The 25,749-nt window shown below is 50.8% G+C and overlaps 3 protein-coding genes across 3 annotated transcripts in view; 2 read left to right on the top strand and 1 right to left on the bottom strand.

The window, feature by feature from the left end:
* Positions 1-146: 146 nt before the first annotated feature.
* Positions 147-8,036, top strand: MBOAT7 (membrane bound O-acyltransferase domain containing 7). The gene is made up of 7 exons (XM_058822708.1): positions 147-264; positions 1,431-1,560; positions 3,156-3,282; positions 3,972-4,128; positions 4,790-5,144; positions 5,821-5,997; positions 7,604-8,036. Exons 1-7 carry the CDS (start codon positions 189-191, stop codon positions 8,034-8,036), a joined length of 1,455 nt encoding a protein of 484 aa, XP_058678691.1. The 5' UTR covers positions 147-188.
* Positions 8,037-9,634: 1,598 nt separating this feature from the next.
* Positions 9,635-13,349, top strand: LENG1 (leukocyte receptor cluster member 1). The gene is made up of 4 exons (XM_058822740.1): positions 9,635-9,766; positions 10,180-10,314; positions 11,686-11,948; positions 12,539-13,349. Exons 1-4 carry the CDS (start codon positions 9,635-9,637, stop codon positions 12,729-12,731), a joined length of 723 nt encoding a protein of 240 aa, XP_058678723.1. The 3' UTR covers positions 12,732-13,349.
* A 134-nt stretch (positions 13,350-13,483) lies between these two features.
* CNOT3 (CCR4-NOT transcription complex subunit 3) overlaps positions 13,484-25,749 on the bottom strand; it is a 31,585-nt gene continuing 19,319 nt past the window's right edge. The window contains exons 13-18 of the mRNA XM_058822739.1: positions 25,223-25,433; positions 24,102-24,201; positions 21,117-21,327; positions 18,576-18,708; positions 15,929-16,054; positions 13,484-13,956 (exon numbers count right to left, since the gene is read on the bottom strand). Coding sequence (XP_058678722.1) covers positions 13,858-13,956; positions 15,929-16,054; positions 18,576-18,708; positions 21,117-21,327; positions 24,102-24,201; positions 25,223-25,433 — 880 coding nt within the window. The 3' untranslated portion in view covers positions 13,484-13,857. The remainder of the gene's footprint in view (positions 13,957-15,928; positions 16,055-18,575; positions 18,709-21,116; positions 21,328-24,101; positions 24,202-25,222; positions 25,434-25,749) is intronic.

The following is a 25,749-nucleotide window of genomic DNA, read 5'->3' as shown; positions in this document are numbered from 1 at the left end:
TTATGGGCGTGGTTTATTGTGTGGGTTGCGGTTTGTGGGCGTGGCTTGCCCAGACTCCGCCCCCTCCGCCCCCGCTCGGAGCCCGCGGAGCCGCGCAGGGGCCTCGGGGGGTCCGGGGCGGGTTCGGGGGGTCCCGGGCGGTTCCGGGGGGCTCCGAGGGGTCCCCGGAGGGTCCCGGAGCCGCCGCCATGAACCGAGAGGAGCTGACGTACCTGGGCGTGCTGCTGGGCTCCATCCCCGTGGGCTTCGTGCTCAAGGAGCGCGGTGAGGGGGAACCAGGCGGCTCCTCAGGGAATTTCGAGGGGTTGTGAGGGGAATCTTGAGGGATTTTGGGGGGTTCTGAGGGGTTTTAAGGGGTTCCGGGGGTTTCTGAGGGATTTGGGGGGTTCTGAGGGGAATCTGGGGAGTCCTGAGGGGTTTTGGGGGGGTTCTCAGGGAATTTCGAGGGCTTGTGATGGGAATCTTGAGGGATTTTGGGGGGTCCCGAGGGGTTTCTGAAGGATTAAGGGAGGTTCTGAGGGGTTTATGAGGGATTAAGGGGGGTTCTGAGGGATTTTGGGGTGTTCTGAGGGAATTTGGAGGGGTTTTGAGGGGAATCTTGAAGGATTTTGGGGGATTCTGAAGGCTTCTGAGGGGGTTTGGGGTGTCCTGTGGGGTTTAGGGCGGTTCTGAGGCGATTTGGGGAACCTGCGAGAATTTGGGGGAGTCCTGAGGAGTTTGGGGGGGTTCTGAGGGCTTTGCGGGAGAATCTTGAGGGTTTTTTGGGGAATTCTGAGGGATTAAGGGGGGTTCTGAGGTAATTTGGGGGGGTCCCGAGGGAACCAGGAGCGGTTCTGATGGGAATCTTGAGGGATTTTGGGAGGTTCTGAGGGGTTTTGGGGGATTAAAGGGAGTTCTGAGGGGTTTTGGGTGAATTTTGGGGTGTTTTGAAGGGTTTTTTTTGGTACATTTTGGGTTGTTTTGGGTGAATTTTGGGGTATTTTGAAGGGTTTTTTTGGTACATTTTGGGTTGTTTTGGGTGAATTTTGGGGTATTTTGAATGGGTTTTTTTTGGGTACATTTTGGGTTGTTTTGGGTGAATTTTGGGGTATTTTGAAGGGGTTTTTTTTTGGGTAAATTCTGGGTTGTTTTGGGTGAATTTTGGGGTATTTTGAAGGGGTTTTTGGGTACATTCTGGGTTGTTTTGGGTGAATTTTGGGGTATTTTGAAGGGTTTTTTTTTGGTACGTTTTGGGTTGTTTTGGGTGAATTTTGGGGTATTTTGAAGGGGGTTTTTGGGTTGTTTTGGGTGAATTTTGGGGTATTTTGAAGGGTATTTTTGGTACGTTTTGGGTGAATTTTGGGGTATTTTGAAGGGGTTTTTTGGTACATTCTGGGTTGTTTTGGGTGGATTTTGGGGTGCCCCCCCCTGACGCCGCCCCTCCCCCCCAGGCCCGCGCTGGCGCCAGTTCGGGGGGGCGGCGGTGGGGGCGGGGCTGGCGCTGCTCACCTGCGGGCCGCACCTGCTGCACTCGCTGGGCACCGTGCTGGGCACCTGGGCCATCCTCACCTGCCTGCCCAGGTAACACGGGGGGGCCCCAGGTTCGTTCTGGGGGGTTCTGATACCATTTAGGGGTTCCCAGGTGCGTTTTGGGGCAGGTCCTGACCCATTTTGGGGGTCCTGGAGCCATTTTGGGGGTCCCTGAGCTGTTCTGGGGGGGGGTCTTGAGACCTTTTGGGAGGTCCTGAAACCGTTTGGGGAGGTCCCAGACCCATTTTGGGGGGTCCTGGAACTGTTTGGGGGGGTCCCTGACCCATTTTGGGGGGTCCTGGGATATTTGGGGGGGATCCTGGAACCGTTTGGGGGTCCCAAAGCCTTTGGGGGGGGGCAGGTTCATTTTGGGGGGTCCCTGACCCATTTTGCGGGGTTTCTGACCTATTCTGGGGGGCCCCTGACCCATTTTGGGAGGTCCTCAATCCATTTTGGGGGTTCCCAGGTGCATTTTGGGGGGTCCTGGAACCATTTGGGGGGTCCCTGACCCATTCCAGAGGGGTCCTGAAACCATTCTGGGGGGTGCCAGGTGCATTTTGGGGGGGCCCATACCCATTCTGGGGGGTCCCTGACCCATTCTGGGGGGTCCTGAGGCCTTTTGGGGAATCTCTGACCCAGTTTGGGGGGGTCCCTGACCCATTTTGGGGTTCCCAGGTGCCTTTTAGGGGGATCCTGAAACCATTTGGGAGGTCCCTGACTCATTTTGGGGGTCCCTGACCCATTTTAGGTGCCCCAATTCCATTTTGGGGGATCCCTGACGCATTTTAGGGGGTCCCCAATTCCATTTTGGGGTTCCTTGACCCCATTTTGGGGTCCCCCCAGCTCCATTTTGGGGTTCCCAAGCCCTTTTGGGTCCCCAATTCCATTTTGGGGGTCCCTGACCCCATTTTGGGCCCCCCTAGCTCCATTTTGGGGGTCCCAAGCCCTTTTGCGTCCCCAATTCCATTTTGGGGGGTCCCTGTCCCATTTTAGGGGGTCCCCAATTCCATTTTGGGGGGTCCCTGACCCCATTTTGGGGGTGTCCCGAGCGTTTCCTCCCCTCCCCCCGCAGTTCTGGGGCTCATTACGACACCCGAGCTCGTTATTGCTTAATTAGGGCCAGGGTAATGAGGGGGGGGGGAAATTCCCTCTGAGGGGGAGGGGAAATTTGGGGGGCTCAGAGACATTTTGGGACCCCCTCCAAATTTGGGGATTTTGGGACCCCCAATTTCTCTGTTTGGGGGTGTCAAGGGACATTTTGGGACCCCCCCAAATTCATTATGGGGGAAGGGGGAAATTTGGGGGTTCAGAGACATTTTGGGACCCCCCCGAAATTTGGGGGGCTCAGAGACATTTTGGGACCCCCAAATTTGGGGTTCAGAGACATTTTGGGACCCCCCCGAAATTTGGGTGTTCAGAGACATTTTGGGACCCCCAAATTTGGGGTTCAGAGACATTTTGGGCCCCCCCCAATTCGGGGGTCTCAAAGACATTTTGTGACCCCCCCCCCAGTTTCTCCACTTTGGGGATAATTTGGGGAGGGGGTTTAAAGCCCCAGGGGGATTATGGGGGGGGCGGGGGTTTGAAGCCCCAGGGGGGTTTTTGGGGAGCCCCAAATTCACCAGGGACCCCCCAAACCCCCCCAGGCGCTCGGGGGGCGCCGCCCTGCTCTGGGTTTTGGGGTACCTGCTCTTCTTCCGCACCCCTTGGGTCTGGGGGCTGCCCGAGCCCCCCCCCTACGCCAACGCCCTGCAGCTGCTGGTCACCCTCAAGGTGAGGTGGGGGCTTTGGGGGGTCCTGGGGGGGTCTGGGGGCGTCCTGGGGGGGTCTGGGGGGTCCTGGGGAGGGATTTGGGGAATTGTGGGAGGGTTTGGGGGGTCCTGGGGGATCTGGGAGATCCTGAGGGGGAATTTTGGGGTGTCCTGAGGGTGTTTGGGGGGTCCTGGAGGGATTTGGGGGTGGTTTGGGGGGATTTTGGGGGGTCCTGAGGGAATTTAGGGGGTCCTGGGGGTAAATTGGGGGGCATTTGGGGATCCTGAAGGGGGGTTTGGGGGGTCCTGAGGGGATTTTTGGGGGTCCTGGGGGGGTTTGGGGGGGTTCCTGAGGGGGTTTGGTGGGGGTTCTGGGGGTGCTAGAGGGATTTGGGGGGTCCTGAGGGGGTTTCAGGGGGTCCTGGGGGGGATTTTGGGGTATCCTGGGGAATTTTTTGGAGGTCTTGGGTTGATTTTGGGAGCCCTGGGGATGTTTTAGGGTGATTTGAGGGGTTTCAGGGGAGATTTTGGGGGTTCGGGGGGAGTTTTGTGATGATTTTGGGGTGATTTTGGGGTGATCTGTGAGTCCCAGGTGTACAAACACTGCTGAGCCAGCAGGGGGCGCTGAGTGTCCCAAGGGGGCGTGGCTTGTGCTGCACCACACCCATATATGGAAAAACAGGCGTGGCCTGACTGTGGCCCCGCCCCCAGATGGCCAGTCTGGCCAGTGACGTGCAGGAGCTGCGGGAGGCGGAGCTTAAGGGGGTGACATCAGAGGAGACGCGGCTGCTGATTGGCTCGCTGAGGCGCGTGCCGAGTTTGATTGACATCCTGTGCTACAGCTACTGCTACCTGGGGCTGCTGACAGGTGGGGGCGGGGCTTAAATGGGGCGGGGCTTAAATGGGGCGGGGCCAAGGGACACCTGGGTGGGGTTTGGGGGGGTCCCTGAGGGAATTCTGGGGGTCTCTGAGGGGATTTTGGGGTTTCTCAGAGGAAGTTTTGGGGGAGGTCCCTGAGGGGATTTTGGGGGAATTTTGGGGTTTCTCAGAGAGAATTTGGGGGGGAGATTTTGGGATTTCCCTGAGGGAATTTTGGGGGGGGGGGGGGGGTCCCTGAGGAGGTTATGGGGGAATTCTGGGGGGGGGGTCCCAGAATTAATTTTGGGGGGATTTTTGTGGGTTCCCAGAGGGAATTTTGGGGGAATTCTGGGGGGGTCCCTGAGAGGATTTTAGGAGTTTCCTGAGGGGATTTTGGGGGGAATTTTGGGGTTTTCCAGAGGGAATTTTGGGGGAATTTGGGGGGGGGGGGTTCAGAGGGAATCTGGGGGCAATTTTTGGAGGGTCCAAGAGGAGATTTAGGGGAAGTCCTAAAGGAGATCTGGGAGGATTTTGGAGTCCCAGTGGGGATTTTGGAGGACCCAAGAAGAATTTTTATCATCTTCTACCCAAATTTTGGGGGGGTTCTGGGGATTTGTCTACAGATTTGGGCTTTCTTGGGTGTCACCCGCGTGTCCCCCCCGTCCCCGCAGGTCCCTTCTACCGCCTGGGCACGTACCTGGACTGGGTGTGGGGTCCCCCCGGTCCCCCCGCGCTGCGCCGCCTGCTGTGCCACGTGCGCTGGGCGCCCGCCCTGGGGGTCCTGGGGGTCCTGGTGGGCCGGGCCTGGCCGGCCAGGGCTGTCCTGGAGCCCCAGTTCGGTGCCCGGCCCTGGGGCGCCCGGCTGGCGCTGATGGTGCCCGTGTTCCTGGCGCTGCGGCTGCGCCTCTACGTGGGCTGGCTGTGCGCCGAGGGCGGCTGCGTCAGCGCGGGCCTGGGGGCGTACCCCAAAACGGCACGGGCCAGACCGGGACAGGGACCCACCGTGAGCTGGGAGAGACCCAAAACGTGAGTGACACCTTGGGGTACAGGGATATGGGGTACAGGGGCTGTGGGGTGGGGGTGTACCCCAAAACTGCCAGGGCCAGACCGGGACAGGGACCCACCGTGAGCTGGGAGAGACCCAAAACGTGAGTGACACCTTGGAGTACAGGGATATGGGGTACAGGGGCTGTGGGCATGGGGGTGTACCCCAAAACGGCACAGGCCAGACCGGGACAGGGACCCACCGTGAGCTGGGAGAGACCCAAAACGTGAGTGACACCACTGGGGACACCGTGGGGGATATTGGGGTACCAGGACATTGGAGCACAGAGTGTGGGGTCCCTGAGTGTCACCTGAGTGTCCCCAAATGTCACCTGAGTGTACTTGGGTGTCCCACCTGTGCCAGGTGTGCCAATATCCCCGATAACCAATGGGATTCTGACACCATCCACACCATAGGGCAGGAACTGGGGGGGTCCCTGAGCATCACCTGAGTGTCCCCACGTGTCACCTGAGTGTCACCTGCGTGTCCCTCAGTGTCCCCAGGTGTCACCTGTGTGTCTCACCTGCGCCAGGTGTGCCGATATCCCCGCTGACCAATGGGATTTCGAGTCCACCCACACCGTGGGGCAGGGGCTGGGGGGTCCCTGAGTGTCCCCAGGTGTCACCTGAGGGTCTCAGTTGTGTCTCACCTGTCCAGGCGTGCCGATATCCCTGATAACCAATGGGATTTCGAGTCCATCCGCACCGTGGATCCCTGGGGCACCGAGGTCGGGCGGCGCTTCCGGGGCGGCCTCAGGCGCTGGAACATGACGGTGCAATGGTGGCTGGCGGCGTACGTGCACCGACGGGGACCCCGCCGGTACCCCATCGTCAGGTACTGGGAGCACTGGGAGAAGGATTGAGATGGAGACTGGGGCACTGGGATGGCACTGGGATGGGCACTGGGATGGCACTGGGATGGGCACTGGGGGCATTGGGAGAAGGATTGAGATGGAGATTGGGGCACTGGGATGAGCACTGGAATGGGCACTGGGAGGGCACTGGGGGCATTGGGAGCACTGGGAGGGACTGGGAGAAGGATTGAGATGGAGATTGGAGCACTGGGATGGCACTGGGATGGGCACTGGGAGCACTGGGATGGGCACTGGGAGCACTGGGATGGGCACTGGGATGGGCACTGGGATGGGCACTGGGAGCACTGGGATGGCACTGGGGGCATTGGGAGCACTGGGAGCACTGGGAGGAACTGGGAGAAGGATTGAGATGGAGATTGGAGCACTGGGATGGCACTGGGAGCACCGGGATGGGCACTGGGAGCACTGGGATGGGCACTGGGATGGGCACTGGGATGGGCACTGGGAGCACTGGGATGGGCACTGGGATGGGCACTGGGATGGGCACTGGGATGGGCACTGGGAGGGCACTGGGAGGGACTGGGAGAAGGATTGAGATGGAGATTGGAGCACTGGGATGGCACTGGGGGCACTGGGAGAAGGATTGAGATGGAGATTGGAGCACTGGGATGAGCACTGGAATGGGCACTGGGAGGGCACTGGGATGGGCACTGGGGGCATTGGGAGCACTGGGATGGGCACTGGCAGCACTGGCAGGATTGAGATGGAGATTGGGGCACTGGGGGCTGAATTTTAGTGGGTGTAAACTGAATTTTGCGGGTATAAATTGAATTTTGGGGGGTGTGAATTGAATTTTGGGGATGTAAATTGAACTTTCTGTGGTGCAGGCTGGATTTTGAGGGGTATAAATTCAGTTTTGGGTGCTTGGGTTGGACTTTGAGAAGCACAGCCTCAATTTTGGTGTGGATGTGCTGGATTTGGGAGGCACAAAGTGAATTTTGGGGTGCTTGAACTGGACTTTGAGAAGCACAAACTGAATTTTGGGTTTGTAAATTGAACATTTTGTGGACCAAGCTGGACTTTGGGGGACACAAAGTGAATTTTGGGTGTGTAAATTGAACTTTCTGTGGAGCAGGCTGAATTTCAAGGGGTATAAATTCAATTTTGAGTGCTTAGATTGGACTTTAAGAGGCACAAATTAATTTTGAGTGTCTAAGACTTTATGTGGAACAGGCTGGACTTTGGGGGGCATAAACTCAATTTTGGGCTGGATGTGCTGAATTTGAGAGTCACAAAGTGAATTTTGGGTGCTTGGGCTGGACTTTGGGGAACATAAACTGAATTTTGGGTGTGGAAATTGAATTTTGTGGAGCAGGCTGGACTTTGAGGGGCATAAATTCCATTTTGGGTGCTTAGGCTGAACTTTGAGAGTCACAAAGTGAATTTTGGGGTACTTGTGCTGAGTTTGGGAGGCACAAACTCAATTTTGAGGTGCTTGTGCTGCACTTGCCATCACCCAAACCCCATCCCAGTTCCTCCAACCCCAATTTTAACCCCTCCAAAAATCCCTTTAAACCCTCCCCACCCCTCCCTAACCCCATTTTTTGTTTTTTCACCCCAAACCAGGAACGCCTGGACCATGCTGGTCTCAGCCTACTGGCACGGGCTGCACGGGGGGCAGTACCTGTCCTTCCTCACCGTGCCCCTGTGGCTGGCGGCCGAGGCTGCGGCTGAGGGGGCCCTGTCGGGATATTTCGGGGTCCCCCTGGACAATCTGGGGGGCTGGAAGGGCTCGGCGCTGAGGGGGCTGCAATGGTTCCTCAAAATGAGAGCGTTCGAGTACCTGAGCATGGGGTTCGTGCTGAGGGAAGCGGCGGCCACGCTGCGCTTCTGGGCCTCGGTGCATTTCTGCCTCCATCTTGTGCCGCTCCTCATCCTCCTCACGGCGGCGGCGGCGGGAAAAGGGCGGGAAAAGGGGCGGGGAAAAGGGCGGGAAGGGCGTGAGGGAGAGGGGGGGGGCGGGGGAGGCGCAGGTGAGGAGGAGGAGGGAGCGCTGTGAGGGGGAGGGGGGCGATCCCCTAAATCTTAAAAATGAGAGGGAAAACCCCCTAAATCCTAAAGGTCATGAGGGGGGAGATCCCCTAAATCTTAAAAATGAGGGGGGAAATTCCCTAAATCCTAAAACTGATGAGGGATGGGATAGCCCGAACCCCAAAGGTCATGAGGGGGGAGATCCCCTAAATCTTAAAAATGCGGGGGGAAACCTCCTAAATCTTAAAATTCATGAGGGTGGTGATCCCCTAAATCCTAAAATTGAAGAAGGATGGGATCCCCTCAACCCCAAAGGTCATGAGGGGGGAGATCCCCTAAATCTTAAAATACAGGGGGAAAAACCCCTAAATCCTAAAATTTACGAAGGATGGGACCCCCTGAACCCCAAAATTCAGGGGGGAAAACCCCCAAATCCTAAAATTGATGAGGGACGGGACCCCCTGAACCCCAAAATTCAGGAGGGTGGGGATCCTATGAATCCCAGGGAGGAGCCCCCAGCCCCCAAATCCCAGGAGCTGAGGAAGAGGAGGGACCCCGAGGGTCGGCGTGGGGATGAACCCCAATAACCAGAGCTCGGGGGGACCCCAAAAAACTTTGGGGTGAAGATGAAGCACCCCAATACTCAGGTCAAGGGGAGAAAAACCCCCATGGAAAATGGGGGAGGGAAAAGCCCTGAACCCCCAAATCCAAAATGGGGGAGCTCCGATAGCCCCAAATCAGGGCGACCCCCAGGTGAGGAAGAGAAGGGACCCCAATAATGAGAATTTAGGGGGGACTTCCCACTTCTCTGAACCCCAAAACCCAGAAAGGGGGGCCTGGGGAGGGATTTGGGGGTGTTGGGGGCTGCAGGCACCCCCCGGGGGGGGTTTTTAGGGGGGTGGGAGTGGGGGGCTCTGAGTTTGGAAGGGGCCCCCCAAAATGGAGACCAATAAAAGCCTTGAGTGACATCCCTGGTGTGTTTGGTGTTTGTGAGGACCCCAAAACTGAGTGAAACTACCCCAAAAGTGACCCCAAAGCCCTAAGATTGAATAAAATATATCTAAAATGGAGCCGAACACCAAGAATTGATCTAAATCCCTCTGAACTGACCTGATGCTGCAGGACTGCTGAGGCCCTGAAGTGAATCTTTGAGGGAAATGAGGCAAATCTGGGGGTAAATCCTTGAAATATGGAAAGAACTCGGGCCAGGACTTCCCAAGGGGGTTTTGAGTGCTCCCAGAGTGGTTTTAGGTTTATTTTTGGGGCTTCCGAGGGAATTTGGGGTCTTTGGGGGAGGTTTCAGGGATGCCCCCGCCTCCCCTCACGCTTCAAAACGGCGGCGCTCCCACACTGCGAGAAGGCGGGAAACTCTCACTTCCGGTCTAGCCCCTTTAAGGCAGACAGGTGAGCCAATCAGAGGCGGGAAGAGGGCGGGACTACATCGCTCGACAAATCAGAAAGCGACAAGGGGGCTGAGCGAGGTGACTGGGCGAATGAGAGAGCGAGATAAGGGCGGAGCTACAGGGGCTCGACCAATCAGTACGGAGAGGGCGGCAGAGAAGGCGGTGCGGCCGCGTTGCATCAGAGCCGCGGCCTGGTCCCGCTCCCGGCCCCGCCGCCGCCGCCATGAACATCCTTCCGAAGAAGTCGTGGCATGTCCGGAACAAGGACAATGTGGCGCGGGTGCGGCGGGACGAGGCGGCGGCCGAAGTGGAGCGGAGGAAACGGGACGCGCGCGCGCTGCGAGCGGAGCAGGAGGCAAGTGCTGAGGGAAGGGGGGCGGTAGGGAGGGGAAGGGGGGCGGGGCTGAATAGCTGAGAACCAATCAGCATGAGCGGCTTTGAATATATTATAAGTAAGGGGCGTGGCGTAGTGTGATTGGCGTACACCATTTCTGTTTACTGGGGGGGTGGACTGAGCTAAAAAAGTTTTTTGGGGGGGCAAAATAAATTCGGGGGCGTAAAATAAATTCGGAAGGGGGCAAAATAAGCGGGAGGAAGTTTAAGAAAAGTCTGTGGGATCAGATTTGGGGGGTAAAATCACTCGGGAGGGGTACATTTTGGCGGGGTTGGGGGGGGAAAGTCTGTGTGGGGAGTGGGATATTGGGGGGAGGAATTTGGGGTGGGGGAGGAATTTTGGGGGTCCCTGACCCCTCCCTTTGCCCCCCCCAGGTTCGCACCGAGCTCCTGAGGAAGCGGGCGCGGGTCGGGGGTCGCAGCCCCTCCCCCCAGGCCCCCCCCGTGCTGTTCCCGCCCCCCGAGGAGGCCCCGAACCGCGAGCACGAGGCGGAAAAAAGGCGGGAACAGGTGAGGGGGGAAGGGGGGATTTGGGGGGACCCCCCCTCAAAATATCCCCTCAGGTGAGGGGGGGGGGGGTCTGGAAATGAGGGGGGAAAAAGAGAGGTTTGGAGGGGGTCACAGGTAGAATTTCCACCCTCAGGAGGAGATGAAGGGGTGAAAATGGAGTGGTTTGGGGGGAAAAATGGATTTTGGGGTGAATTTAGGGGATTTTGGGGGCAATTTGGGAGAAAATGGGGTAATTTTGGCATAGGGAGGATCGCCTGAATCCCCCTCCCCAATTTTCCCCTCAGGAGTTGGGGGGGCAGATGAGATGGCAGGGGTGGAAAACGGAGGGATTTATGTGGGAAATGGAGAAATTTGGATGAAAAATGGGAGAATTTCTGTGGGAAAAGAGGAATTTTGTGGAAAAATCAGGAATTTGAGGAAAACCCAGGGGGATTTTCATTCGAGGGGTGTCATCTGTATCCCCTTCCCCAATTTCCCCCTCAGGATCGGTGGGAGATTGGAGGGGTTGAAAATGGCAGCATTTGTGTGGGGAATGGGGAAAATTGGGTGGGAAAAAGGGGAATTCAGGTATAAAAAGGAGGGATTTGGGTGGGAAAAGGGGGGAATGTGGGATTAAAGAGAATTTTTTTGGCATTGGGGGGGGGTTCCACTGAATCCCCCTCCCCAATTTCCCCTCAGGAGCGGCTGAGATTGGAGGAGTGGGGATACAAAATGGTGGCATTTGTGTGGGGATACAAAATGGCAGAAATAAGGAAATGCGTGCAGAAAAAATGGGAAGTTGGCTGGAAAAAAAGGGGAATTTGATAAAAACCCAGGAGAATTTTCACCGAGGGGGGTCTCACCCTGAATCCCCCTCCCCAATTTTCCCCTCAGGAGTGGCTGAGATTGGTGGGGTGGGGATGGAAAATGGCGGCATTTGTGTGGGAAAAAGGGGAAATTTGGTTGTAAAAAGCAGGAATTTGATAAAAACCCCGGGGATTTTCACCGAGGGGGTCTCACCCTGAATCCCCCTCCCCAATTTTCCCCTCAGGAGTGGCTGAGATTGGTGGGGTGGGGGATGGAAAATGGCGGCATTTGTGTGGGAAATTTGGGTGGAAAAAGCAGGAATTTGATAAAAACCCGGGGGATTTTCACCGAGGGGGGTCTCACCTTGAATCCCCCTCCCCAGTTTCCCCCCAGGAACAGCTGAGATTGGTGGGGTGGGGATACAAAATGGCGGCATTTGTGTGGGGATACAAAATGGCAGAAATAAGGAAATTCGTGCAGAAAAAATGGGAATTTATGTATAAAAAGCAGGAATTTGATAAAAACCCAGGAGAATTTTCACCGAGGGGGTCTCACCTTGAATCCCCCTCCCCAATTTCCCCCCAGGAACGCCGGGAACGGGCCCTGGGGGTCCTGACCTACCTGGGCCAGAGCGCGGCCGAGGCCCAGACCTGCCCCCCCTGGTACCTGCAGCCCCCCAGAAAAGCTGGGGAGGGGTCCCGGGAGGTGCAGGGGGGGCGCAAGGCCGTGCTGGACCCTCTGCAGGACATGAGGAAGGGGCTGCACCGAGCCCCCAGCCCCAAAAAACCCCCCCAGACTCAGCAGCGGAGCCCCCCCAGAGCCACCCCTGAGAGGGGCGGGGGAGGAGGGTGAGTGACTCATTAATTAGTGATTAATTAATTGATTAATTACATTTTCCATTCCTTAATGCTGCCTCGAATATCTTCGTCCTGTTAATTAACTCTTTAGTTAATTAATTGGTGCATGGATTATTTATTTAACCCTCACTGTCACCCCAATAAATAAATTTATCTCTAATTACCGCCTTATTGGCCACTTAGTTACCCCTAACTAATTATCTCATATTACCCCTAAATAACCACTTAATTACCCCAATTAACCCCTTAATTACCTCTAATATACCCCTTAATTACCCCTAATTAACCCCTTAATTACCTCAAATTAACAGTTACCCCCAAATAACCACTTAATTACCTCGAGTTATCCACTTAATTACTCCCTAAATAACAACTTAATTACTCCTAATTAACCCCTTAATTACCTCTAATTACCCCTTAATTACCTCGAATTAACCCCTTAATCACCCCTTTTATCACCCCATAATTAACTAATCACTCATTAATGATCATCCCCAGCTGTCCCCCCTCCCCAGCCCGGGGCGCTGCCCCCTCCCCACCATTAATTAGCACTAATTAACGAGCGCTAATTGCCGTTGCAGGCTGGCGGAGCTGCGGAGGCAGCGCCTGGCCAGGGAGGCGGCCGAGGCCGAGCGGAGCCGGGAGCTGCTCCGGGGGCTGCGGGACCCCCAGAGGGACCCCCAGAGGGACCCCCAGAGGGACCCCGAGAGGCGGCGACCCTACAACAGCCAGTTCCACCCGGGGCTGGCACGGGGGGGGACAAGGTTCAAGTGAGAGCTTGAAATTCAACTGGAACCCCTCCAAAATTCACTTGGAACGCTCCCAGAATTCACCTGGAATGGGCAATGGACAGTTCCACCCGGGGCTGGCACAGGGGGGGACAAGGTTCAAGTGAGACCCCCCCCAAAATATTCCTGGAACCTCCCCAGAATTCATTTGGAACATTCCCAGATCTGCAATGGACAGTTCCACCCGGGGCTGGAACAGGGGGAAAAGCAGGTTCAAGTGAGAGCCTGAAATCCAACTGAGACCCCCCCCAAAATTCACTTGGAACATTCCCAGAATTCACAATGGACAGTTCCACCCGCGACTGGCAAGGGGGGGACGAGGTTCAAGTGAGAGCTTGAAATTCAACTGAGACCCCCCCCAGAATTCACTTGGAACCTCCCAAATCAGTAATGGACAGTTCCATTTAACTTTGCCGGGGGAAGACAGGGACCCCCCAAAATCCCTCTGAGACCCCCTCAGGACCCCCTAAAATCCCCCCAGGACCCCCAAAATCCCTCTGGGACCCCTCAAAATCCCCCAAAACCCCCTGAGACCCCCCCTAAAACCCAATGGAACCTCCCAATGCCTATTAGAACCCCCTTGGGCTAGAACAAACCAAAGTAATTTCGGGGGGGGGATCAACCCTGAAACTCTGAGGGAAAAGAAGATTTTGGGACGGTGAAAATCGAAAATTTTGGGGTTCAAATAAAACTTTGGGGAGCGGAAAACCCCAACAATCCCCTCCCCCCACAACCACCTCTGATATAAAACTATTTATTCATAAATATTTTCCAAAATGAAAATAACTTTACGAAAAATATCTTCAACTGCTCGGATGGGGGCGGAGAGGGGAAAACCCCATAACCCCCCCTGGGGGGACCCCAAAAAACAAAAAAAACCCCAAAAAATCCCAAAAATTTTTAACCCCCCCCACCCCAAAAAACAGCACCGGGATTGAGGAATTTGGGGGAATTTTGGGGTGAATTTGGGGGAATTTTGGGGTGAATTTGGGGGAATTTGGGGCTGTGGTTGGTTCTGACTCCCCCCAGGGCATGCAGGGGGGGTCTGGGGGGGTTTTGGGGTTTTTTTGGGGGGATTTTTGGGGTTTTTTGGGGTTTTTTTGGGGTTCCCCTCACTGCAGGTCTCGGTCCTCCAGGTATCGATACTCGAAGGTGAATCCTTCCTTCTTGCGCTGCCCCCACTTCTCGTAGTCGAAGTAGATGTAAGTGCCCTGAAAATCCAAAATTTGGGGGGCAAAAAGGGTCAGGGGGAGCCCAGAAATGGAAAGGGGGAGCCCAAAAACCCCAAGCCCAAAAAAAACCCCGTAAAAATCCGACTTTGGGCTGGAATTTTAGGGGATTTTTTGTGATTTAATGAGAATTTTTGGGGATTTTTTGGGGGATTTTTTTGAGTTTTAAAAGGAATTTTTGGGGGAATTTTTGGGATTTTGGGGTGCAGATTTTTGGGAGACCCCAAAAACCCCCAGCCCAAAAAAAAACCCCGTAAAAATCCGATTTTAGGCTGGAATTTTAGGGGATTTTTTGTGATTTAATGAGAATTTTTGGGGATTTTTTGGGGATTTTTTTTTGGAGTTTTAAAAGGAATTTTTGGGGGAATTTTTGGGATTTTGGGGTGCAGATTTTTGGGAAACCCCAAAAACCCCAAGGCCAAAAAAACCCCGTAAAAATCCGATTTTGGGCTGGAATTTTAGAGGAAAATTTTGGGATTTTTGGGGAAATTTTTAAGGAAATTTTTTTTAATTTTAAAGAAATTTTTGTGGAATTTGTTTGGATTCTAAAAATAATTTTGAGGACTTTTGGAGAAATTTTTTTTTTAGGATTTTTGGGGAAATTTTTGGGATTTTATGGGATTTTTTTTTTATATTTTTAGGGGATTTTTTAATTTTAATGAGAATTTTTGATTAAAAAATCCCCATTAAAATTTGAATAAAAATCGGATTTTTTAGCGAATTTCGTGTTCTTAATCCGGATTTTTCCGGTGGGAATTTGGGAATTTTGGATGGAAATGTTGGAAATTTTGGGAATTTGGGAATTCTGGGATGGATTTTAACAATCTCACGCTAAAAAAATCAATTTAAATCCATTAAAAATCCGATTTAAATCCACAAAAAATCCGATTTAAATCCATTAAAAATCCGATTTAAATCCATTAAAAATCCAATTTAAATCCATTAAAAATACGATTTAAATCCATAAAAAATCCGATTTAAATCCACAAAAAATCCAATTTAAATCCATTAAAAATCCGATTTAAATCCATTAAAAATCCAATTTAAATCCATTAAAAATCCGATTTAAATCCATAAAAAATCCGATTTAAATCCACAAAAAATCCAATTTAAATCCACAAAAAATCCAATTTAAATCCATTAAAAATCCGATTTAAATCCATTAAAAATCCGATTTAAATCCTTTAAAAATCCGATTTAAATCCGTTTTAAATTCGATTTTTCGGCCATTTCAAGGCCGATTTTGACGGGGTTTTTTTGTTGAAATCCGAATTTTTGGGGGAATTTTGGGAATTTGGGAATTCTGGGATGGATTTTAATGACCTCCCGCGAAAAAATCAATTTAAATCCATAAAAAATCCAATTTAAATCCATTTAAAATCCAATTTAAATCCATTAAAAATCCGATTTAAATCCATTTTAAATTCGATTTTTCGGCCATTTCAAGGCCGATTTTGACGGGGTTTTTTTTGTTGAAATCCGAATTTTTGGGGGAATTTTGGGAATTTGGGAATTCTGGGATGGATTTTAATGACCTCCTGCGAAAAAATCAATTTAAATCCATAAAAAATCCAATTTAAATCCATTTAAAATCCAATTTAAATCCATTAAAAATCCGATTTAAATCCATTTTAAATTTGATTTTTCGGCCATTTCAAGGCCGATTTTGACGGGGTTTTTTTTGTTGAAATCCGAATTTTTGGGGGAATTTTGGGAATTTGGGAATTCTGGGATGGATTTTAATGACCTCCCGCGAAAAAATCAATTTAAATCCATAAAAAATCCAATTTAAATCCATTTAAAATCCAATTTAAATCCATTAAAAATCCGATTTAAATCCATTTTAAATTCGATTTTTCGGCCATTTCAAGGCCGATTTTGACGGGGTTTTTTTTGTTGAAATCGGAATTTTTGGGGGAATTTTGGGGAATTTTGGGAATTTGGGAATTCTCACCTGCTCGAACTCGTCCGTGATGGTTTTGGGCTCCTCGTGCCGCTGGAACCACATCATGTACTTGGTGTGGAAGCGCCACGATTGCTTCTTCAGCGCCTTGGCCGCCAGGTACTGAGCCTTGGTGCCCTAAAAATCCAAAATTTCACCCCAAAAATCAAAAAAATATAGCCCCAAATTATAAATATTTGGTTAAATACGAATATTGTAAAATTTGACCCCAAAATTCTGAGTTTTACCCAAAAAAATCTGCATTTTAAACAAAAATATTTTGTTTTTTTTCCCCAAAAAATTCTGAATTTATTCTGAATTTTGCCCCTAAGTTTTATGGATTTATTCTTAATTCCCCCCCCCCCCCCCCCCCCCCCCAAAAATCTGAATTTATTCTGAATTTTCCCCAAATATTCCGAGTTTTATCCCCCAAAATTCTGAATTTTATCTTGAATATTTTGAGAATTAAAGATTCTCAACTTTACCCCAAATATTTGTAATTTCACCCCAAATATTCTGAGTTTTCCTGGAATATTCCAAGTTTTTCCTCAAATATTCTGATTTTCCCCAAAAATCCTTCATCTGACCCCAAAAATGCTGATTTTTACCCCAATTTGGGGCAGTTTTGGGGATTTTTTTAGGGTTTTTTTTAAGATTTTTGGGGTTTTTGGAACTTGGATCTTGGGCAAATTCTGGGGATTTTGGAGCCATTTGGGGATTTTGAATTCCCAGAATTTTGGGGTGAATTCCCAGGAATTTTTGGGGTGAATTCCCAGAATTTTGAGGTGAATTCTCAGGAAATTTTGGGGTGAATTCCCAGGAATTTTTGGGGTGAATTCCCAGAATTTTGAGGTGAATTCTCAGGAAATTTTGGGGTGAATTCCCAGGAATTTTTGGGGTGAATTCCCAGAATTTTGGGGTGAATTCCCAGGAATTTTTGGGGTGAATTCCCAGAATTTTGGGGTGAATCCCCAGGAATTTTTGGGGTGAATTCCCAGAATTTTGGGGTGAATTCCCAGAATTTTGAGGTGAATTCCCAGAATTTTGGGGTGAATCCCCAGGAATTTTTGGGGTGAATTCCCAGAATTTTGAGGTGAATTCCCAGAATTTTGGGGTGAATCCCCAGGAATTTTTGGGGTGAATTCCCAGGATTTTTTGGGGGTATTTTGGGTGGATCTGGGGGGATTTTGAGGCAATTTTGGGGTTTTTGGAGTTTTTTGAATTCCCGGGACTTTGGGGTAAATTCTGGGGATGTTTGGGGTGAATTCTGGGAGTTTTGGGGTGAATTTTGGGTGGATCTGGGGGAATTTTGGGGGGGATTTTGAGTGGATTTGGGGAGATTTTGTGGGGATTTTTGGGGCGATTTTGGGGATTTTGAATTCCCAGGATTTTGGGGTAAATTCAGTGGATTTTTGGGGTAAATTCCCCGGGATTTTTGGGTTCAGTTTTGGGGATTTTGGGGTGAATTCCCAGGAACTTTGAGGTGGATTTTGAGTGGATTTGGGGAGATTTTGTGGGGATTTTTGGGGTGATTTTGAGGATTTTGAATTCTCAGGATTTTGGGGTAAATTCAGTGGATTTTGGGGTAAATTTTGGGGATTTTTGGGTTCAATTTTGGGGATTTTGGGGTGAATTCTCAGGAATTTGGGGGGGGGGATTTTGAGTGGATTTGGGGAGATTTTGTGGGGATTTTTGGATGATTTTGGGGATTTTGAATTCCCAGGATTTTGGGATGAATTCAGAGGATTTTGGTGTGAATTCCCAGGGATTTTTGGGTTCAGTTTTGGGGATTTTGGGGTGAATTCCCAGGAACTTTGAGGTGGATTTTGGGGGGATTTTGAGTGGATTTGGGGAGATTTTGTGGGGATTTTTGGGGTGATTTTGAGGATTTTGAATTCTCAGGATTTTGGGGTAAATTCAGTGGATTTTGGGGTAAATTTTGGGGATTTTTGGGTTCAATTTTGGGGATTTTGGGGTGAATTCTCAGGAATTTGGGGGGGGGAATTTTGAGTGGATTTGGGGAGATTTTGTGGGGATTTTAGGATGATTTCGGGGATTTTGAATTGCCAGGATTTTGGGATGAATTCAGAGGATTTTCCCGGGATTTTTGGGGTAAATTTTGGGGATTTTTGGGTGAATTCCCAGGAACTTTGAGGTGGATTTTGGGGGGGATTTTGGGGGGGGGATTTGGGGAGATTTTGTGGGGATTTTAGGATGATTTTGGGGATTTTGAATTGCCAGGATTTTGGGGTGAATTCAGAGGATTTTCCTGGGAATTTTGGGGTGAATTTTGGGGATTTTGGTACCTCCAGGTAGCAGAAGGTGAAGAAGAGGCTCTGGAGGAGAACAGGAACCCCCAGAGCCGATTTTGGGGAGGATTTTTGGGGCCATTTCGGGGTTTTTGGATTTCTCTGAATTCCAGGTATTTTGGGGTAAATTCCTGGGGATTTCTGGGGTGAAATCTCAGGAATTTTGCGGTAAATTATGGAGATTTTGGGGTGAATTTTGGGTGGATCTGGGAGGGGATTTTGGGGGGGATTTTGAGTGGATTTGGGGAGATTTTGTGGGGATTTTTGGGGCGATTTCGGGGTTTTTGGATTCCCAGGATTTTGGGTTGAATTTGGGGGATTTTTGGGGTGACTTTGGGGGCTTTTGGTACCTCCAGGTAGTAGAAGATGAAGAACAGGGTCTCGGTGCTCAGGCGTTGGTAGAACTCGACCGTGTCCGAGTGGGGGGGGGGCAGCTGGTGGTGGTAGGGGGGGGTGGGGCAGGGGTTGCGCGGCAGGTACTGCCTGCAACGGGGAAAGCAGAAAAACGGGTTAAAAACGGCAAAAAACGGGGAAAAAACGGCAAAAAACGGGGAAAAAACGGCAAAAAACGGGATAAAAACGGCAAAAAATGGGGGAAAACGGCAAAAAGCAGGTTAAAAACGGCAAAAAACGGGGAAAAAACGGCAAAAAGCAGGTTAAAAAAGGCAAAAAACGGGGAAAAACGGCAAAAAAAGGGTTAAAATGGCAAAAAAAGGGTTAAAAACAGCAAAAAATGGGGAAAAAAAGGCAAAAAACGGGATAAAAACGGCAAAAAATGGGGGAAAATGGCAAAAACGGGGAAAAAACGGCAAAAAACAGGTTAAAAAAGGCAAAAAATGGGGAAAAACGGCAAAAAATGGGGAAAAAACGGCAAAAAGCAGGTTAAAAAAGGCAAAAAACGGGGAAAAAACGGCAAAAAAAAGGGTTAAAATGGCAAAAAAAGGGTTAAAAACAGCAAAAAATGGGGAAAAAAAGGCAAAAAACGGGATAAAAACGGCAAAAAATGGGGGAAAATGGCAAAAAACGGGATAAAAACGGCAAAAAATGGGGAAAAAACAGCAAAAAACAGGTTAAAATGGCAAAAAAAGGGTTAAAAACAGCAAAAAATGGGGAAAAAACGGCAAAAAACGGGATAAAAACGGCAAAAAATGGGGAAAAATGGCAAAAAACGGGGAAGAAACGGCAAAAATTTTGTAATTTCGGGATTTTAGGGAATATTTCGCACCTGATCCTCTCGGAGTCGGAGGGGTGCGGCATGCGGTGCCAGAAAAAAACCCCAAAAATTCACATTTAACCACTACAAAACCCAAACAAAACCCCCCAAAACCCACCCAAGACCCCCAAAATTTGGGGAATTTTTGGGAATTTTTGTAATTTTGGGATTTTAGGGATCATTTCCCACCTGATCCTCTCGGAGTCGGAGGGGTGTGGCATGTGGTGCCAGAAAAAAAACCCCAAAAATTCACATTTAACCCCTCTGAAACCCCCAAAACCCCCCCTAAATTTCCCCAAAATCCCCCAAAATTTGGGAATTTTTAGGAATTTTGGTGTTTTAGGGAATATTTCGCACCTGATCCTCTCGGAGTCGGAGGGGTGCGGCATGTGGTGCCAGAAAAAACCCCCAAAAATTCACATTTAACCCCTCTGAAACCCCCCAAATCTCACTCAGGACCTCCCAAACTCCCCAGAATTTGGGGAATTTTTGGGAATTTTGGGATTTTAGGGATCATTTCCCACCTGATCCTCTCGGAGTCGGAGGGGTGGGGCATACGGTGCCAGGAAAAACCCCCAAAATTCACATTTAACCGCTACAAAACCCACCCAAGACCCCCCAAAATTTGGGGAATTTTTGGGAATTTTTGTAATTTAGGAAATTTAGGGATCATTTCCCACCTGATCCTCTCGGAGTCGGAGGGGTGCGGCATGCGGTGCCAGAAAAAAACCCCAAAAATTCGCATTTAACCCCTCTGAAACCCCCAAAACCCCCCGTAAATTTCCCCAAAACCCCCCAAAATTTGGGAATTTTTGGGAATTTTGGGATTTTAGGGCTCAATCCGCACCTGATCCTCTCGGAGTCGAAGGGGTGCGGCATGCGGTGCCAGAAACAAACCCCCAAAAATTCACATTTAACCCCTCTGAAACCCCCCAAATCTCACTCAGGACCTCCCAAACTCCCCAGAATTTGGGGAATTTTTGGGAATTTTGGGATTTTAGGGATCATTTCCCACCTGATCCTCTCGGAGTCGGAGGGGTGGGGCATGCGGTGCCAGGAAAAAACCCAATAAATTCACATTTAACCGCTACAAAACCCACCCAAGACCCCCCAAAATTTGGGGAATTTTTGGAAATTTTTGTAATTTAGGAAATTTTTGGAGCAATTCCCACCTGATCCTCTCGGAGTCGGAGGGGTGCGGCACGCGGTGCCAGAAAAAAACCCCCAAAAATTCACATTTAACCCCTCTGAAACCCCCAAAACCCCCCGTAAATTTCCCCAAAACCCCCCAAAATTTGGGAATTTTTGGGAATTTTGGGATTTTAGGGCTCAATCCGCACCTGATCCTCTCGGAGTCGAAGGGGTGCGGCATGCGGTGCCAGAAAAAACCCCCAAAAATTCACATTTAACCCCTCTGAAACCCCCCAAATCTCACTCAGGACCTCCCAAACTCCCCAGAATTTGGGGAATTTTTGGGAATTTTGGGATTTTAGGGATCATTTCCCACCTGATCCTCTCGGAGTCGGAGGGGTGGGGCATGCGGTGCCAGAAACAAACCCCCAAAAATTCACATTTAACCCCTCTGAAAGCCCCCAAATCTCACTGAAAGCCCCCCAAAACCCACCCAAGACCCCCCAAAATTTGGGGAATTTTTGGGAATTTCGGGAATATTTCGCACCTGATCCTCTCGGAGTCGGAGGGGTGGGGCATGTGGTGCCAGGCGGGCTCCTGCAGCGCCTGCTGGTACAGCTGCTCCTTGGGCAGGGGCAGGGGGCCCAGGGGACAGACCCCCAGCGAGAGGGGGATGCTCACCTCGCCCAGGGACCCCCCCGGGGCACCCCCGGAGCCCCCCGGGCTGGGGGCGGCGCCCGCGGGGCCCAGCAGCAGCTCTGGGGGGAAAAACGGAGATTTGGGGTCGCTTTGGGGGGAAAAACGGGGATTTGGGGTCACTTTGGGGGGTTTGGGGTCACTTTGGGGGGAAAAAACGGGGATTTGGGGTCGCTTTGGGGGGAAAAAATGGGGAGTTGGGGTCGCTTTGGGGGGTTTGGGGTCGCTTTGGGGGGAAAAACGGGGAGTTGGGGTCGCTCTGTGGGGATTTGGGGTCATTCTGGGGGGATTTGGGGTCGTTTTGGGGGGAAAAACGGGGATTTGGGGTCGCTTTGGGGGGTTTGGGGTCACTTTGGGGGGAAAAACGGGGATTTGGGGTCGCTTTGGGGGGAAAAAAATGGGGATTTGGGGTTGCTTTGGGGGGAAAAACGGGGATTTGGGGTCGCTTTGGGGGGAAAAACGGGGAGTTGGGGTCGCTTTGGGGGGAAAAACGGGGAGTTGGGGTCGCTTTGGGGGGAAAAAATGGGGATTTGGGGTCGCTCTGTGGGGATTTGGGGTCATTCTGGGGTGATTTGGGGTCGTTTTGGGGGGAAAAAATGGGGATTTGGGGTCGCTTTGGGGGAAAAAACGGGAATTTGGGGTCACTTTGGGGGGAAAAACGGAGATTTGGGGTCGCTTTGGGGGGATTTGGGGTCACTTCGGGGGCATTTGGGGGGGATTTGGGGTCACTTTGGCAGAAAAATGGGGATTTGGGGTCATTCTGGGAGGAAAAATGGGGATTTGGGGTCACTTTGGGGGGAAAAAATGGAGATTTGGGGTCGCTCTGTGGGGATTTGGGGTCACTCTGGGGAATTTGGGGTCGTTTTGGGGGGGTTTGGGGTCGTTTAGGGGGAAAAAATGGGGATTTGGGGTCACTCAGGGGGGAAAAATGGGGATTTGGGGTCGTTTTCGGGGGTTTTGGGGGAGATTTGGGGTCACTTTGGGGAGATTTGGGGTTGTTTTGGGGAAAAAACGGGGAGTTGGGGTCACTTTGGGGGGATTTGGGGTCACTTTGGGGGGAAAAACGGGGATTTGGGGTCGCTCTGTGGGGATTTGGGGTCATTCTGGGGGGATTTGGGGTCGCTTTGGGGGGAAAAAATGGGGATTTGGGGTTGTTTTGGGGGAAAAATGGGAATTTGGGGTCGCTTTGGGGGGATTTGGGGTCACTTTGGGGGCATTTGGGGGTGATTTGGGGTCACTTTGGGGGAAAAAATAGGGATTTGGGGTCGTTTTGGGGGAAAAACGGAGATTTGGGGTCACTTTGGGGGGAAAAAATGGGGATTTGGGGTCGCTTTGGGGGGTTTGGGGTCACTTTGGGGGGAAAAACGGGGATTTGGGGTCGTTTTGGGGGGAAAAAATGGGGATTTGGGGTCGTTTTGGGGAAAAAACGGGGAGTTGGGGTCGCTTTGGGGGGTTTGGGGTCATTTTGGGGGGATTTGGGGTCATTGCTGGGGGAAAAAATGGGGATTTGGGGTCGTTTTGGGGGAAAAAATGGGGATTTAGGGTCACTTTGGGGGCATTTGGGGTCATTTCTGGGGGAAAAAAAGGGGATTTGGGGTCGTTTTGGGGGGAAAAACGGGGATTTGGGGTCACTTTGGAGGAAAAGTGGGGATTTAGGGTCACTTTGGGGGGGTTTAGGGGGAATTTATGGGGGATTTGGGTCACTTTGGGGAAAAAGCGGGGCTCTGGAGTCATTTTGGGGGGATTTGGGGTCACTTTGGGGGGGTCTGGGGTAATTCTGGAGGGGTTTGGGGGCGTTTTGGGGGGATTTATGGGGAATTGGGGGGTTTGGGGACATTTGTGGCGGGGTTGGGGGGATTTTCAGGGGGTGTTTGGGGTCACTTTGGGGGGGTTTGGGGGGATTTTGGGGGGTTTTGGGGTCACTTTGGGGGATTTTGGGGAGGTTTTGGGGGGATTTTGGGGGGGTTTGGGGTCACTTTTGAGGGGTTTGGGGGGGATTTGGGGAAGTTCAGGGGGGATTTGGGGTCACTTTGGGGGGGATTTGGGGAGGTTTGGGGGAATTTATTGGGGATTTTGGGGCAGTTTGAGGGAGTTTGGGGATTTTGGGGGAGTTTGGGGGATTTTGGGGAGGTTTGGGGGAATTTTGGGGGATTTGGGGGAGATTTTGGGGGGATTTTGGGGAGGTTTGGGGCAATTTGGGGGAGTTTGGGGCAGATTTGGGGGGATTTTGGGGGATTCTGGGGGGGATTTTTGGGAGAGCCAGGGGAAGTTTTGGGGGAATTTGGGGGAATTTGGGGAAGTTTTGGGGGAATTTGGGGGCGTTTTTGGGCCGAGGAGAACTTTGGGGCTGTTCAGGATGATAGATTATTAAGAATTAATTAAGCTAATTAACCGTTAATCACCTCCCTCCACGAGGTGCAGAGGAGAATTAGATATTAATTATTATTTAAGCTAATTAACCGTTAATTACCTCTCTCCCCAAGGTGCAGGGAAGGATTATATATTAATTAAGGATTAATGACGCTAATTAAGTTAATTACTCCTCTCGCCAAAGTGCAGGGGAGGATTACGCATTAATTAATGATGAATGAAGCTAATTAATTAAGTTAATTACCTCTCTCACCGAGGTGCAGGGGAGGATTACGCATTAATTAATGATTAATAACACTAATTAATTAAGTTAATTACCTCTCTCGCCGAGGTGCAGGGGAGGATTACGCATTAATTAATGATTAATAACACTAATTAATTAAGTTAATTACCTCTCTCGCCGAGGTGCAGGGGAGGATTATGCATTAATTAATGATTAATAACACTAATTAATTAGGTTAATTACCTCTCTCTCCGAGGTGCAGGGGGGGTCCCGGCTCCTCCAGCCCCGCCCCCATCGCCGCCCTCTCCGCCATCGATTTGAGGCTGCTCAGCGCCTCCGGCGCCTGAAATTCCCATTTTTTACCCCAAAATTCCCCCGTTTTGCCCAAATTTCCCAATTTTTTCTCCTCTAAAATTCCCGTCATTTTTGCCTGAAAAATTCCCCAATTTCCCCCCGATCCTCCCTCAAAAATCTCGATTTTTTTCCCTCAGTTTTCCCCTAAAAATTCCCGTTTTCTTCCTGATTTTTCCCCAAAATTCCCAATTTTCCCCCAAAATTCCCATTTCTTTTCCCTCCAAAATCCCCATTTTTCCCCAAAATTTTTTTCCCAAAATTCCCTATTTTTTCCTGAATTTTGCCCCAAAATCCCCAATTTTCCCCCCAAAATCCCCATTTCTTTTCCCTCCAAAATCCCCATTTTTTCCCCATTTTTCCCCCAAATTTTCCCCCCACATCCCCAATTTTTCTCTAATTTTTTTCCCCAAAATCCCCATTTTTTCCCCTAATGTTTTTTCCCCAAAATTCCCATTTTTCCCCATTTTTTCCCCCCAATTTTTCCCTATTTTTGCCCCCAAATCCCCATTTTTCCCTATTTTTCCCCCCAAATTCCCATTTTTCCCCAATTTTTCCCAATTTTTCCCCCCAAATTCCCATTTTTCCCCAATTTTTCCCAATTTTTCCCCTCAAATTCCCATTTTTCCCCAATTTTTCCCTATTTTTCCCCCCAAATTCCCATTTTTCCCCAATTTTTCCCTATTTTTCCCCCCAAATTCCCATTTTTCCCCAATTTTTCCCTATTTTTCCCCTCAAATTCCCATTTTTCCCCAATTTTTCCCTATTTTTCCCCCCAAATCCCCATTTTTCCCTATTTTTCCCCCCAAATTCCCATTTTCCCCAATTTTTCCCTATTTTTCCCCCCAAATCCCCATTTTTTCCCCAATTTTTCCCTAATTTTTTTCCCCAAAATCCCCATTTTTTCCCCCCAATTTTTCCCTATTTTTCCCCCCAAATCCCCATTTTCCCCCAATTTTTCCATAATTTTTTCCCAAATTCCCATTTTTCCCCATTTTCCCCATTCCCCTCACCTTGATGTCGGGGGCGGGGCCGAAGGGGGCGGGGCCGTTCAGCAGGGGCGGGGCCGCCCCTCCCCCCCCCTTGGGCTCGGGGAAGGGGGGGGAGGGGGAGGGGGCGGGGTTGGGCCCGAGGGCGGGGCCGAGCAGCGCCGCCCCTCCCCCACCCCCGGCGCTGGCCCCGCCCACCGCGGGCTGGGGGGGAGGGGCGGGGGGCGGCTCCTTCCTGGGGGGAGGGGAGAGAGAAAACAACGGGGTTAATTAACGATAATTAATGGGGTAATTAACGATAATTAATGGGGTAATTAACGGTAATGAATGGGGTAATTAACGATAATGAATGGGGTAATTAACGATAATGAATGTGGTGATTAACGGTAATGAATGGGGTAATTAACGGTAATTAATGGGGTAACTAACGATAACGAATGGGGTAATTAACGGTAATGAATGGGGTAACTAACGATAACGAATGGGGTAATTAACGGTAATTAATGGGGTAACTAACGATAACGAATGGGGTAATTAACGGTAATTAATGG

This window comes from Ammospiza caudacuta, chromosome 34 (assembly GCF_027887145.1).
Source record: "Ammospiza caudacuta isolate bAmmCau1 chromosome 34, bAmmCau1.pri, whole genome shotgun sequence".
NCBI lineage: Eukaryota > Metazoa > Chordata > Aves > Passeriformes > Passerellidae > Ammospiza > Ammospiza caudacuta.
Note: the sequence above shows the minus strand (reverse complement) of the source record. Positions and strands in the feature narration are given on the sequence as shown.

Coding starts and splice junctions, on each gene's coding strand:
- MBOAT7 (XM_058822708.1), top strand. CDS start 189: ATGAACCGAGAGGAGCTGACGTACCTGGGCGTGCTGCTGGGCTCCATC. Junction 3,283..3,971: donor AGCTGCTGGTCACCCTCAAG/GTGAGGTGGGGG, acceptor CCCCGCCCCCAG/ATGGCCAGTCTGGCCAGTGA. Junction 5,145..5,820: donor AGCTGGGAGAGACCCAAAAC/GTGAGTGACACC, acceptor TCACCTGTCCAG/GCGTGCCGATATCCCTGATA.
- LENG1 (XM_058822740.1), top strand. CDS start 9,635: ATGAACATCCTTCCGAAGAAGTCGTGGCATGTCCGGAACAAGGACAAT. Junction 9,767..10,179: donor CGCTGCGAGCGGAGCAGGAG/GCAAGTGCTGAG, acceptor TGCCCCCCCCAG/GTTCGCACCGAGCTCCTGAG. Junction 10,315..11,685: donor CGGAAAAAAGGCGGGAACAG/GTGAGGGGGGAA, acceptor ATTTCCCCCCAG/GAACGCCGGGAACGGGCCCT.